The sequence below is a fragment of the Cydia amplana genome, chromosome 4 (genome assembly GCF_948474715.1).
Source record: "Cydia amplana chromosome 4, ilCydAmpl1.1, whole genome shotgun sequence".
In the NCBI taxonomy this organism is placed as follows: domain Eukaryota; kingdom Metazoa; phylum Arthropoda; class Insecta; order Lepidoptera; family Tortricidae; genus Cydia; species Cydia amplana.
In genome coordinates, this window is record NC_086072.1 from 20,560,534 (window position 1) to 20,576,061 (window position 15,528).

Consider the following 15,528-nt stretch of genomic DNA (forward strand, 5'->3'; position numbering starts at 1 on the left):
GTTTGCGCCGTAGCGAACGATTGGCATCCAGATCAGACTAATATATATTATCTTATTTACACTAGTTAAATTTTTTGATACGACCTATTGCTTTACATTTTAACATTATGTTTTTGAAAATCGGCATAATAAGGGGTTAAACAAGATAATGGCAATGCAACTTAAAAATGTAAGATATAATAAATTTAAGTTTTATGCCCATTAACGGATGAAAAAATTAAAGTTTGAACTTTAATTTCCCATTGGAAAAGCTTTGAACTAAATTTGATAATTATTTATCTAACAAACGCGTTACCTGTACGGGAAAGTGAGTTCAGATGTAATATGAGTTCAAATAAACATGGAAGATTAAGTAATTGTTTTTCAGTCGCGTCAGACGCGACTAAAATTGTGAATATTAAAATTTGACTATACAGGGAGGCCTTATAGAAGGAACTTATTTATTAATATTTAAATTTTACTTGATATTGACTTCAATCGCCCGTGCATCGCGCTTGCGAATCAGGCTTTCGAAATTCGAATGCTCCAATATCATCTAACTAACAGTTTATCATGAATCAATGGAACGATGATCGCGAATCATTTCACACCTGTCAATGACAGCCCATAATAAATCACCCCACAAACTACTAAGAAGATACTACGAATCACCCTAAATCAATGACAATAGCTTCCTCATGTCCCCACATATCGGCCCCTAAGCGGCGCGCGGAAGGGACGTAAGCGTAGTACGCGGTGGGATAGATACGCCGTTTTAGATGTGGTAACGCAATGAGTGTATTGCGTTGTTAAAAGGGCATAAGTGTAATTGATACCTATAGGGTGTTTCTAAACTTTGGTTATCTCATAACCGACCGATCTTTTAATGTTACACACTTGTCAAGTTGGTTAAAATTGTCAATGACTATCGACTGCATATTATGAAAATTTGTTGGACATCATTACCTCCAGTAGGAGGTAAAGTCTATTTTTTTATTCGGTAGACTGAAATGACAGTTAATAGTATGAACATGAAATGTCATTTCATACTATTAACTGTAATTTCAGTCTACCGAATAAAAAAATAGACTTTAATGGTGTCCAATGGCGTATGTCGGAGAAACTAAGCGGAAACTTAGCTCTAAATGTAGTAACATTTAGAGCTAAGTTTCCGCTTAGTTTCTCCGACATACGAGTAGGTAGTACTGTAGTACCTACCTGTTCAGAATTAGGTACTCAAATACAGATATAATATAACAAAATCACAAATCGTCCGTTAAGATCGTGACAACTCTAAAACAAGGATTAAATAAAAATTTGTCTACATTGAAGTTGAGGGGCTACCGCGAAAACCGAAATTCGCAAATTGCGGGGATCCATCTCTTTTATTCCAATGAAGGCGTAATTAGAGTGACAGAGAAAAATTCCCGCAATTTGCGAATTTCGAGTTTTGCGGTAGGCCCCCTGTATAGTCAGTGGGCAGATATGACGTTTCGCCTCTACAGCGCAGGCCTCGTGCGACCCGCTTCGCGCACGCGCTCACACGCGAGCCACACGCGCCGCCGCCGCGCGATTAGCTGATTGGCTCGAGTGATCCAAGCTATTCAGAGTGGTTTTATTGGTTGACGAATACCTAAGTACTTAATGGTTGAAAAACTTATAACTCCTGTCGAATGCATTTTAATAAGGTGTGTTATTCGAATAATTACAATTGTCAGATAATACCAAAAATCAGATGAAAATCACCCAAAATTCCATTATAATAAGAGTCCCTTTTCGGTATGTTCCGACGGTTTTCGACATCTTAATAATTTTTAGTTTCCAAAAAGTTATTAAGTACTCAAATTAAAAAAAAAAGTCCTAAAATGTATGTTATATATTATAATATAAAATGTATTTTCATTGACTTTACTGCTTCTATTCCAATCATAATTTGGATAATTTCTCTCGACTCTTTTTTTGTTTTCTGGGACCGACTCTCTTAATTAAGCTGCTCTGTAGGCAAGTTAATTTTGTATCGCTTCTGTTTATATAGGTAATTTAAGAGTGTCCCAGAGTGTTTTTCGATATGCTAAAGAGGACAGCTATGCCATCTAATGGCCATCCTAAAATGTTAGGTATCATACATGTGTGGGTTGGTAGGTATCAAAATAAAATCAGTAATTATTTTATATGATATATGGGATTTCAAACTTCCTTATTTAGGTAGGTAATTAATTTGAATTTACAAACCGTCTAAATCAGGTTCCCCAGCTACGACATCGTATTCGATATAACAGTGGTTTTCGCCTCTGAGGATCTTAAAAAAACCTTTATCTCCCCAGTCATTGTTCCAAGAGTTGGCGCATAACCAGTACTTCTTGCCGTTCTCGACTCCCCATCCCAGGATCTTAATAGCATGACCACCCACGTCTTCTCCAGATGTATGCGAGTATACGCCGCTTTTATAATGAAGGAAATCTTCATATACGACGAAAGCAGCCTCAACGGGACCTTTAGTATACAATTCCGCTTTAATATCGTCTTCACCAACAACCGAATAAACCTCTTTCGCGCGGTGCTTGTCTTCTTTATACTGAACATTACCCGCTGTGCATTTATTCAAGCACTTTGGCGTTTTGTCGTTACCTTTGCACTTCGGCCGCGGTCCGTCCACGTGGTGCTCGCACGGAGGAATTTCGTATGGCCTGCAACCTTGAGACGAGTTATACTGCCCTCCAGACACGATACCATCGCTTTTCCAGTACTCAAACGCTGTATCCGGATTACCACCTTCGCACCCTCCACCACATCTTGTACAGCAACTTACTAAATCCTGAGTTGAGTAGTGGAACTGCTTTTTGCCATTAGAGTAAGTGCAGACTCGATCGGTCATGACTTCAGTAGCTCCGATCGCCCAGCAGCTGCCGCACGATCCTTGGTCTCTGATTTCGTTCAAACTTGGGCAGTTCTGCCATTTTTCTCTAGGATCAAAGTTTTCTGGTAAACTGGCTATTAAGTCAGCGTCGTGGGTTGTAGCTGGAAGCTTGGGTGACAGTGGGTTCTTGACTACTCCCGTTAATGCCTTGATGTGGGCACGAGGAGTGTCCAGAGGAAAGTTTCGTCCGGCCTTCCAGGAACTTTGCTTGGAGTTGATCAGCGATATGAACTCGTCAGAGAGGGGATGAAGAGATTCCTTTGCTGCCACAAATGTAGCAACAATGAATAATGTACCGATGGTGACAGACAGTGCCATCCTTTATTTCGATTGGCAAATATGTAATTGCTAGTTGATGTCACCTTGGGAAATGGTACGAGTAGTAGTGTTAGGTGTTTAAATAGTAAAGCACTAGTCATTGCTGTTTTTTTAATTATGTAACATAAAAACACGTGTAATTTTAAATACTGGCCAAGAGCATATCGGATCATGCTCAGTGTAGGGTTCCGAAAACCACAATTACAAAAAAATACACGTAATTATTCAAACTATAACTGTAAAACCATTTGTACCTAATTAGCTATGCCCTGACCACAGAAAGCGGACTGCAAAATGGCTTTACTACGGGAGTGCGACACACGCTTGTGCGAAGTATTGTTAGTGCTACGTATGATTAGGTGATGTACGATTGTACGACATGTCATTTGTGGGAACTATTGTTCGTGCGAAACATTATTAGGCGATGCACGACTATACGATGTGCCGTTTGAGCGAATCATCGTGTGTGCGAAATATAAATCAATAGGTAGGTTAGGTTCGTTAGGTAGCTTCAGATGCCCTAAGGGCAAAGCGCCCAGAAATAGGAGCCCCGCGAAGGGGCTCCGTCTAGTTCAGTTGTAAAGGAAATGTTTTTTTGAGAAGAAACAGTGTAAGTACTGAGACCATGTTAAAAATAAATTACCCGTAGACCCACAAGTACTGTCGTGCACTAGAAGTATTGTCGAGCCGTAATATGTCGCACAATTTAACTTCGATCAAAAATACTGCCTGACTATAGTTTGGTCGAATAGTGATATGTCGCACAATATCACTTCGCAGAATTGCAGTGTCGTTAAAAAAATTATGTCGCACAATCGTGCATCGCACACTTGGGGTCGCACTTATGTAATAATCCCCTGCAAAATGTACCCACACAAAAATTGAGGGCACTTATATTTGCATGCCAATAAATTTCGTGCTTTCTTCCGGTTTTTCGGGCTTATGCTTTAAACGCTGGCATCCCGAGAACAAATGCAGCTGACACAGTAAAGCGACTCGTTTCCGTTGTTCTTAAGTACAATAGTGCCGACCACAGTACTAACAATATTTTTTTCACCTCATTTTGTCTCACTCTGTGAACAAAATGCGATTTTGCTCACAGTTTTTAAGTATCAAAGTACCCTTGTTCGAGCTGCTGAGGTGAAAACTTAATTGTTGGTATATCTTAAGAAAACATGAGTGAATAGAGGTAAGTGATGAAGAAGGAATACATTTTTCGGGTTCTCTAATATGTTCTCACTGCTGAGGTGAAAAGTTTTGTGAACTACACGAGATCAAAGTTATTTACATCTCGTGCGATTTTGAGTCCCTTACTACGCTCAAGATTCTAAATTAGATTCATTCGCTTGCACGGGACTCAAAATAAGCACTCGAAGAAATATCAAACTTTGATCTCTTGTTGTACAAATAACTATGGTCACTTTGGCAGTCTCTATTTACTATTTATACTTAGATATTTAATTCAGAGTGTATATAAATATCAAATCATAACTTTCTAAGCTGAGCAGCACAAGAACGTACTGTCAGACATGGTCATTAAACTCATGAATTAATAAGTATTCCTTGTTGATTATTTAACCCTAAAATATATTAATAAGATTAACGGCAAATATGTTAAATAATAACATTTAGTCGCGTAATAAAACAAAGTTACGTAGGTGCATCGATAAGCGTCCATATCATAATACATACCACGCATAGTTCCATATTTTGCCGATATGAAAAGTATTTTCTACTTTTAATTGCCAACGTGTAAACTTAAAGTAAAGGTATAACCAAAAATAGAGATACTTTAAGTATGTAAAAGTAATTAAACAACAAGCTTTCTCTTACGTAGTTTATTTGTTTTACTCAGTAATAAGTCTTCAAAATTATAATAATAGACGCGACCGGCAAATTATATATATAAACCCATCGACATAGATATCTAGGGACTGGCTTTACGGGGAATAATAATGAGGCATGACAGGGGCTAGTACAGCGGTGTGAAAACGCTACAACGCGATTGGTTGATGAGTTCGGATCACGCGCGCGATTGGTTGACGAGTTCGTATTACGCGCGCTATTGGTCGCAACTAGTTGCGATAGACTGCACGATTGGCCGGAATTCGTGACCGCTGAACTAGTACCATTTTTAGTGCCCCATTAGCCCGTCCTTAGATATTATACGTCAATGTATAAACCACAAATTAAGGCGTATATGTTCGAGAATAAGCCGGCTTCGCCAAGGTGACAACGTGGGTGCATCACAGCAGCACTGTTAACTGTATATCGGTGGACCTTATGCCTTTTGTAATAAGGCCCACCGATGGACAGTTAACGGTGTGGGCGATGGTATGCCTTAAAATGGGTCGTCTCCCTTGCTTGTTTGAACGAAGTTATTTGTCGTGAGAGGAGCGCGAGTCCGGGTCTGAGATGTGGTCGTGCTCCATTTCGAAATCGTCCACGGCCATCGGAGTATCTGCGAACAAGAAATAGTATTTTATGTAACCGTTGTTTAAAAGGTGTCAAAAAAGGCGAGTGGCGTGAGTAACAATTTGAGGCGAAGCCGAAAATTGTTATTAAAGACGCCACGAGTATTTTTTGACTCAGTTAAACAACGTTGCATACAATACTTTTTCTACGACCAAGCACTTACTTGGAAAAAAATTAACAAATATTTTTCATTCAACAAAAATAATACTTTAAACAAGTGGAAACATATAGGACATATATGTAGGTAAACAAACCAAAAGTATACAGCTAAGATACGCGACCCGGCCACCGCGCCCCGCGCCCCCCGGCCGGTTGGTCAGCGACATCTTCTTGTAACTCATGAGGCCCTGGTACTTGCTCTTAGTTAAATTATATTATATATATATATATTTATACAATTTTGGACAGTTTTTTTCTCGATTTTGGCCACAGTAGCCTATGGAGACTAACAAGCAACGCTAAGCGGTGTTCGTAGTTTATGGATCTTGCTATATTACGGGTGTCACATGCGCGTTTCTGACTTCTGAAGCAATTTTATTGTTTCTACTAGTTAGTACTCATCTGTCAGAGATGACAATTAAAATTAGGTTGGCAACAATGTATTTCGTACAATATTTTTTAAGTGGTGATTACACGAAGTATCGTAAAAGTACCAAAAAGATACTGCGTCTGCGTGTATGCACAAATACTTTTTTGGGGAATAGACTAAAGACTTGTCTTGACAACTATAACATAGGGGTTTAAAGGTGTGTGTACGACCTTTTAAATGACAAATAAAAGTACAGGAGTAGAAAATAATTATTTACGATTAAAGTGCGAATTTCCTATTCGAACGTGTATTGTACGAAGTTTTACAGCACATATTACAGGCTATTTAATTACACAAACGGGTCTACCGCGATATAATTTCATTGTAGTAATAAGTTTATAGTGTTATATTACAGGCAACAACAATTTTTTTTTGACGTAGTTACGTAATGTGTCAAAGGGTGTCGTAATGGAGCATCAGATGTAATGTAAACATTTTTTATTTGGAGCATTTTGCATTACATGCCGCTAACAGGGATAGTAACACTTGGTTTAGGCTGTTCTTTGAGTAGGTACTTTACTGAAATCGTTTAGTATGACATTCATACCCAGTTTTCCATTTATGGTGTAAGGTAGTTAAGCATAAGCTCGTTTACTTCTTCCTTATATCAAAGATACATTGACTGAGTAAGATGTGTAAAATCTAAGACAATTTCGTGCTTCGATTTTGACAGGTAAACGAGATGGCGCTGTACAGCTCCATACATTTTGCGGCAACTCTGACTGTCAAAAGTTGCGTTTGACAATTTGTGACCGTAAAACAGGCGCAGGACAGCGTCATCTGTTTTGGATGTCAAATTAAGGGGCACGTTTTTTCTTAGACTACCTTTCTATTATAATCAATTATTTTTGCTTGTATAGTGTGTTGATACGGTCGCATGTACCAGGGACTTACCTAAATGGTCTAACGTGACCCCCATAGCCTTTCTTATGCGGTGTAGCGGTGCTAGTCCGGCGGGCGGTACTCTGGCCGCCATGCCGCGCAGCCAGCCGGCGGCCTGACGTGCTAGCTCCCCTCTCTACACAAGACAGGGACAGGTAGTTGTGGTCTCACTCACCCAGATGGTCCAGAGTGACACCCATAGCCTTCCTTATGCGGTGTAGCGGCGCTAGTCCGGCGGGCGGTACTCTGGCCGCCATGCCGCGCAGCCAGCCGGCGGCCTGACGTGCTAGCTCCCCTCTCTACACAAGACAGGGACAGGTAGTTGTGGTCTCACTCACCCAGATGGTCCAGAGTGACGCCCATAGCCTTCCTTATGCGGTGTAGCGGCGCTAGTCCGGCGGGCGGTACTCTGGCCGCCATGCCGCGCAGCCAGCCGGCGGCCTGACGTGCTAGCTCCCCTCTCTACACAAGACAGGGACAGGTAGTTGTGGTCTCACTCACCCAGATGGTCCAGAGTGACGCCCATAGCCTTCCTTATGCGGTGTAGCGGCGCTAGTCCGGCGGGCGGTACTCTGGCCGCCATGCCGCGCAGCCAGCCGGCGGCCTGACGTGCTAGCTCCCCTCTCTACACAAGACAGGGACAGGTAGTTGTGGTCTCACTCACCCAGATGGTCCAGAGTGACGCCCATAGCCTTCCTTATGCGGTGTAGCGGCGCTAGTCCGGCGGGCGGTACTCTGGCCGCCATGCCGCGCAGCCAGCCGGCGGCCTGACGTGCTAGCTCCCCTCTCTACACAAGACAGGGACAGGTAGTTGTGGTCTCACTCACCCAGATGGTCCAGAGTGACGCCCATAGCCTTCCTTATGCGGTGTAGCGGCGCTAGTCCGGCGGGCGGTACTCTGGCCGCCATGCCGCGCAGCCAGCCGGCGGCCTGACGTGCTAGCTCCCCTCTCTACACAAGACAGGGACAGGTAGTTGTGGTCTCACTCACCCAGATGGTCCAGAGTGACGCCCATAGCCTTCCTTATGCGGTGTAGCGGCGCTAGTCCGGCGGGCGGTACTCTGGCCGCCATGCCGCGCAGCCAGCCGGCGGCCTGACGTGCTAGCTCCCCTCTCTACACAAGACAGGGACAGGTAGTTGTGGTCTCACTCACCCAGATGGTCCAGAGTGACGCCCATAGCCTTCCTTATGCGGTGTAGCGGCGCTAGTCCGGCGGGCGGTACTCTGGCCGCCATGCCGCGCAGCCAGCCGGCGGCCTGACGTGCTAGCTCCCCTCTCTACACAAGACAGGGACAGGTAGTTGTGGTCTCACTCACCCAGATGGTCCAGAGTGACGCCCATAGCCTTCCTTATGCGGTGTAGCGGCGCTAGTCCGGCGGGCGGTACTCTGGCCGCCATGCCGCGCAGCCAGCCGGCGGCCTGACGTGCTAGCTCCCCTCTCTACACAAGACAGGGACAGGTAGTTGTGGTCTCACTCACCCAGATGGTCCAGAGTGACGCCCATAGCCTTCCTTATGCGGTGTAGCGGCGCTAGTCCGGCGGGCGGTACTCTGGCCGCCATGCCGCGCAGCCAGCCGGCGGCCTGACGTGCTAGCTCCCCTCTCTACACAAGACAGGGACAGGTAGTTGTGGTCTCACTCACCCAGATGGTCCAGAGTGACGCCCATAGCCTTCCTTATGCGGTGTAGCGGCGCTAGTCCGGCGGGCGGTACTCTGGCCGCCATGCCGCGCAGCCAGCCGGCGGCCTGACGTGCTAGCTCCCCTCTCTACACAAGACAGGGACAGGTAGTTGTGGTCTCACTCACCCAGATGGTCCAGAGTGACGCCCATAGCCTTCCTTATGCGGTGTAGCGGCGCTAGTCCGGCGGGCGGTACTCTGGCCGCCATGCCGCGCAGCCAGCCGGCGGCCTGACGTGCTAGCTCCCCTCTCTACACAAGACAGGGACAGGTAGTTGTGGTCTCACTCACCCAGATGGTCCAGAGTGACCCCCATAGCCTTCCTTATGCGGTGTAGCGGCGCTAGTCCGGCGGGCGGTACTCTGGCCGCCATGCCGCGCAGCCAGCCGGCGGCCTGACGTGCTAGCTCCCCTCTCTACACAAGACAGGGACAGGTAGTTGTGGTCTCACTCACCCAGATGGTCCAGAGTGACCCCCATAGCCTTCCTTATGCGGTGTAGCGGCGCTAGTCCGGCGGGCGGTACTCTGGCCGCCATGCCGCGCAGCCAGCCGGCGGCCTGACGTGCTAGCTCCCCTCTCTACACAAGACAGGGACAGGTAGTTGTGGTCTCACTCACCCAGATGGTCCAGAGTGACGCCCATAGCCTTCCTTATGCGGTGTAGCGGCGCTAGTCCGGCGGGCGGTACTCTGGCCGCCATGCCGCGCAGCCAGCCGGCGGCCTGACGTGCTAGCTCCCCTCTCTACACAAGACAGGGACAGGTAGTTGTGGTCTCACTCACCCAGATGGTCCAGAGTGACGCCCATAGCCTTCCTTATGCGGTGTAGCGGCGCTAGTCCGGCGGGCGGTACTCTGGCCGCCATGCCGCGCAGCCAGCCGGCGGCCTGACGTGCTAGCTCCCCTCTCTACACAAGACAGGGACAGGTAGTTGTGGTCTCACTCACCCAGATGGTCCAGAGTGACCCCCATAGCCTTCCTTATGCGGTGTAGCGGCGCTAGTCCGGCGGACGGTACTCTGGCCGCCATGCCGCGCAGCCAGCCGGCGGCCTGACGTGCTAGCTCCCCTCTCTACACAAGACAGGGACAGGTAGTTGTGGTCTCACTCACCCAGATGGTCCAGAGTGACCCCCATAGCCTTCCTTATGCGGTGTAGCGGCGCTAGTCCGGCGGGCGGTACTCTGGCCGCCATGCCGCGCAGCCAGCCGGCGGCCTGACGTGCTAGCTCCCCTCTCTACACAAGACAGGGACAGGTAGTTGTGGTCTCACTCACCCAGATGGTCCAGAGTGACCCCCATAGCCTTCCTTATGCGGTGTAGCGGCGCTAGTCCGGCGGGCGGTACTCTGGCCGCCATGCCGCGCAGCCAGCCGGCGGCCTGACGTGCTAGCTCCCCTCTCTACACAAGACAGGGACAGGTAGTTGTGGTCTCACTCACCCAGATGGTCCAGAGTGACCCCCATAGCCTTCCTTATGCGGTGTAGCGGCGCTAGTCCGGCGGGCGGTACTCTGGCCGCCATGCCGCGCAGCCAGCCGGCGGCCTGACGTGCTAGCTCCCCTCTCTACACAAGACAGGGACAGGTAGTTGTGGTCTCACTCACCCAGATGGTCCAGAGTGACCCCCATAGCCTTCCTTATGCGGTGTAGCGGCGCTAGTCCGGCGGGCGGTACTCTGGCCGCCATGCCGCGCAGCCAGCCGGCGGCCTGACGTGCTAGCTCCCCTCTCTACACAAGACAGGGACAGGTAGTTGTGGTCTCACTCACCCAGATGGTCCAGAGTGACCCCCATAGCCTTCCTTATGCGGTGTAGCGGCGCTAGTCCGGCGGGCGGTACTCTGGCCGCCATGCCGCGCAGCCAGCCGGCGGCCTGACGTGCTAGCTCCCCTCTCTACACAAGACAGGGACAGGTAGTTGTGGTCTCACTCACCCAGATGGTCCAGAGTGACCCCCATAGCCTTCCTTATGCGGTGTAGCGGCGCTAGTCCGGCGGGCGGTACTCTGGCCGCCATGCCGCGCAGCCAGCCGGCGGCCTGACGTGCTAGCTCCCCTCTCTACACAAGACAGGGACAGGTAGTTGTGGTCTCACTCACCCAGATGGTCCAGAGTGACCCCCATAGCCTTCCTTATGCGGTGTAGCGGCGCTAGTCCGGCGGGCGGTACTCTGGCCGCCATGCCGCGCAGCCAGCCGGCGGCCTGACGTGCTAGCTCCCCTCTCTACACAAGACAGGGACAGGTAGTTGTGGTCTCACTCACCCAGATGGTCCAGAGTGACCCCCATAGCCTTCCTTATGCGGTGTAGCGGCGCTAGTCCGGCGGGCGGTACTCTGGCCGCCATGCCGCGCAGCCAGCCGGCGGCCTGACGTGCTAGCTCCCCTCTCTACACAAGACAGGGACAGGTAGTTGTGGTCTCACTCACCCAGATGGTCCAGAGTGACCCCCATAGCCTTCCTTATGCGGTGTAGCGGCGCTAGTCCGGCGGGCGGTACTCTGGCCGCCATGCCGCGCAGCCAGCCGGCGGCCTGACGTGCTAGCTCCCCTCTCTACACAAGACAGGGACAGGTAGTTGTGGTCTCACTCACCCAGATGGTCCAGAGTGACCCCCATAGCCTTCCTTATGCGGTGTAGCGGCGCTAGTCCGGCGGGCGGTACTCTGGCCGCCATGCCGCGCAGCCAGCCGGCGGCCTGACGTGCTAGCTCCCCTCTCTACACAAGACAGGGACAGGTAGTTGTGGTCTCACTCACCCAGATGGTCCAGAGTGACCCCCATAGCCTTCCTTATGCGGTGTAGCGGCGCTAGTCCGGCGGGCGGTACTCTGGCCGCCATGCCGCGCAGCCAGCCGGCGGCCTGACGTGCTAGCTCCCCTCTCTACACAAGACAGGGACAGGTAGTTGTGGTCTCACTCACCCAGATGGTCCAGAGTGACCCCCATAGCCTTCCTTATGCGGTGTAGCGGCGCTAGTCCGGCGGGCGGTACTCTGGCCGCCATGCCGCGCAGCCAGCCGGCGGCCTGACGTGCTAGCTCCCCTCTCTACACAAGACAGGGACAGGTAGTTGTGGTCTCACTCACCCAGATGGTCCAGAGTGACCCCCATAGCCTTCCTTATGCGGTGTAGCGGCGCTAGTCCGGCGGGCGGTACTCTGGCCGCCATGCCGCGCAGCCAGCCGGCGGCCTGACGTGCTAGCTCCCCTCTCTACACAAGACAGGGACAGGTAGTTGTGGTCTCACTCACCCAGATGGTCCAGAGTGACCCCCATAGCCTTCCTTATGCGGTGTAGCGGCGCTAGTCCGGCGGGCGGTACTCTGGCCGCCATGCCGCGCAGCCAGCCGGCGGCCTGACGTGCTAGCTCCCCTCTCTACACAAGACAGGGACAGGTAGTTGTGGTCTCACTCACCCAGATGGTCCAGAGTGACCCCCATAGCCTTCCTTATGCGGTGTAGCGGCGCTAGTCCGGCGGGCGGTACTCTGGCCGCCATGCCGCGCAGCCAGCCGGCGGCCTGACGTGCTAGCTCCCCTCTCTACACAAGACAGGGACAGGTAGTTGTGGTCTCACTCACCCAGATGGTCCAGAGTGACCCCCATAGCCTTCCTTATGCGGTGTAGCGGCGCTAGTCCGGCGGGCGGTACTCTGGCCGCCATGCCGCGCAGCCAGCCGGCGGCCTGACGTGCTAGCTCCCCTCTCTACACAAGACAGGGACAGGTAGTTGTGGTCTCACTCACCCAGATGGTCCAGAGTGACCCCCATAGCCTTCCTTATGCGGTGTAGCGGCGCTAGTCCGGCGGGCGGTACTCTGGCCGCCATGCCGCGCAGCCAGCCGGCGGCCTGACGTGCTAGCTCCCCTCTCTACACAAGACAGGGACAGGTAGTTGTGGTCTCACTCACCCAGATGGTCCAGAGTGACCCCCATAGCCTTCCTTATGCGGTGTAGCGGCGCTAGTCCGGCGGGCGGTACTCTGGCCGCCATGCCGCGCAGCCAGCCGGCGGCCTGACGTGCTAGCTCCCCTCTCTACACAAGACAGGGACAGGTAGTTGTGGTCTCACTCACCCAGATGGTCCAGAGTGACCCCCATAGCCTTCCTTATGCGGTGTAGCGGCGCTAGTCCGGCGGGCGGTACTCTGGCCGCCATGCCGCGCAGCCAGCCGGCGGCCTGACGTGCTAGCTCCCCTCTCTACACAAGACAGGGACAGGTAGTTGTGGTCTCACTCACCCAGATGGTCCAGAGTGACCCCCATAGCCTTCCTTATGCGGTGTAGCGGCGCTAGTCCGGCGGGCGGTACTCTGGCCGCCATGCCGCGCAGCCAGCCGGCGGCCTGACGTGCTAGCTCCCCTCTCTACACAAGACAGGGACAGGTAGTTGTGGTCTCACTCACCCAGATGGTCCAGAGTGACCCCCATAGCCTTCCTTATGCGGTGTAGCGGCGCTAGTCCGGCGGGCGGTACTCTGGCCGCCATGCCGCGCAGCCAGCCGGCGGCCTGACGTGCTAGCTCCCCTCTCTACACAAGACAGGGACAGGTAGTTGTGGTCTCACTCACCCAGATGGTCCAGAGTGACCCCCATAGCCTTCCTTATGCGGTGTAGCGGCGCTAGTCCGGCGGGCGGTACTCTGGCCGCCATGCCGCGCAGCCAGCCGGCGGCCTGACGTGCTAGCTCCCCTCTCTACACAAGACAGGGACAGGTAGTTGTGGTCTCACTCACCCAGATGGTCCAGAGTGACCCCCATAGCCTTCCTTATGCGGTGTAGCGGCGCTAGTCCGGCGGGCGGTACTCTGGCCGCCATGCCGCGCAGCCAGCCGGCGGCCTGACGTGCTAGCTCCCCTCTCTACACAAGACAGGGACAGGTAGTTGTGGTCTCACTCACCCAGATGGTCCAGAGTGACCCCCATAGCCTTCCTTATGCGGTGTAGCGGCGCTAGTCCGGCGGGCGGTACTCTGGCCGCCATGCCGCGCAGCCAGCCGGCGGCCTGACGTGCTAGCTCCCCTCTCTACACAAGACAGGGACAGGTAGTTGTGGTCTCACTCACCCAGATGGTCCAGAGTGACCCCCATAGCCTTCCTTATGCGGTGTAGCGGCGCTAGTCCGGCGGGCGGTACTCTGGCCGCCATGCCGCGCAGCCAGCCGGCGGCCTGACGTGCTAGCTCCCCTCTCTACACAAGACAGGGACAGGTAGTTGTGGTCTCACTCACCCAGATGGTCCAGAGTGACCCCCATAGCCTTCCTTATGCGGTGTAGCGGCGCTAGTCCGGCGGGCGGTACTCTGGCCGCCATGCCGCGCAGCCAGCCGGCGGCCTGACGTGCTAGCTCCCCTCTCTACACAAGACAGGGACAGGTAGTTGTGGTCTCACTCACCCAGATGGTCCAGAGTGACCCCCATAGCCTTCCTTATGCGGTGTAGCGGCGCTAGTCCGGCGGGCGGTACTCTGGCCGCCATGCCGCGCAGCCAGCCGGCGGCCTGACGTGCTAGCTCCCCTCTCTACACAAGACAGGGACAGGTAGTTGTGGTCTCACTCACCCAGATGGTCCAGAGTGACCCCCATAGCCTTCCTTATGCGGTGTAGCGGCGCTAGTCCGGCGGGCGGTACTCTGGCCGCCATGCCGCGCAGCCAGCCGGCGGCCTGACGTGCTAGCTCCCCTCTCTACACAAGACAGGGACAGGTAGTTGTGGTCTCACTCACCCAGATGGTCCAGAGTGACCCCCATAGCCTTCCTTATGCGGTGTAGCGGCGCTAGTCCGGCGGGCGGTACTCTGGCCGCCATGCCGCGCAGCCAGCCGGCGGCCTGACGTGCTAGCTCCCCTCTCTACACAAGACAGGGGACAGGTAGTTGTGGTCTCACTCACCCAGATGGTCCAGAGTGACCCCCATAGCCTTCCTTATGCGGTGTAGCGGCGCTAGTCCGGCGGGCGGTACTCTGGCCGCCATGCCGCGCAGCCAGCCGGCGGCCTGACGTGCTAGCTCCCCTCTCTACACAAGACAGGGACAGGTAGTTGTGGTCTCACTCACCCAGATGGTCCAGAGTGACCCCCATAGCCTTCCTTATGCGGTGTAGCGGCGCTAGTCCGGCGGGCGGTACTCTGGCCGCCATGCCGCGCAGCCAGCCGGCGGCCTGACGTGCTAGCTCCCCTCTCTACACAAGACAGGGACAGGTAGTTGTGGTCTCACTCACCCAGATGGTCCAGAGTGACCCCCATAGCCTTCCTTATGCGGTGTAGCGGCGCTAGTCCGGCGGGCGGTACTCTGGCCGCCATGCCGCGCAGCCAGCCGGCGGCCTGACGTGCTAGCTCCCCTCTCTACACAAGACAGGGACAGGTAGTTGTGGTCTCACTCACCCAGATGGTCCAGAGTGACCCCCATAGCCTTCCTTATGCGGTGTAGCGGCGCTAGTCCGGCGGGCGGTACTCTGGCCGCCATGCCGCGCAGCCAGCCGGCGGCCTGACGTGCTAGCTCCCCTCTCTACACAAGACAGGGACAGGTAGTTGTGGTCTCACTCACCCAGATGGTCCAGAGTGACCCCCATAGCCTTCCTTATGCGGTGTAGCGGCGCTAGTCCGGCGGGCGGTACTCTGGCCGCCATGCCGCGCAGCCAGCCGGCGGCCTGACGTGCTAGCTCCCCTCTCTACACAAGACAGGGACAGGTAGTTGTGGTCTCACTCACCCAGATGGTCCAGAGTGACCCCCATAGCCTTCCTTATGCGGT

The 15,528-nt window shown here is 52.5% G+C and overlaps 2 protein-coding genes across 2 annotated transcripts in view; both read right to left on the minus strand.

Annotated features, from left to right (window-relative positions):
* Positions 1-2,196: 2,196 nt before the first annotated feature.
* On the minus strand, positions 2,197-3,231 carry LOC134647396 (cathepsin B-like). The gene has a single exon (XM_063501745.1). The coding sequence runs from the start codon at positions 3,212-3,214 to the stop codon at positions 2,204-2,206; it is 1,011 nt and encodes a 336-aa protein (XP_063357815.1). The 5' UTR covers positions 3,215-3,231; the 3' UTR covers positions 2,197-2,203.
* A 2,353-nt stretch (positions 3,232-5,584) lies between these two features.
* LOC134647420 (bromodomain-containing protein 7-like) overlaps positions 5,585-15,528 on the minus strand; it is a 31,269-nt gene continuing 21,325 nt past the window's right edge. Inside the window, exon 13 of the mRNA XM_063501773.1 lies at positions 5,585-5,675. Within this exon, the coding sequence (XP_063357843.1) occupies positions 5,593-5,675 (83 nt within the window). The 3' untranslated portion in view covers positions 5,585-5,592. The remainder of the gene's footprint in view (positions 5,676-15,528) is intronic.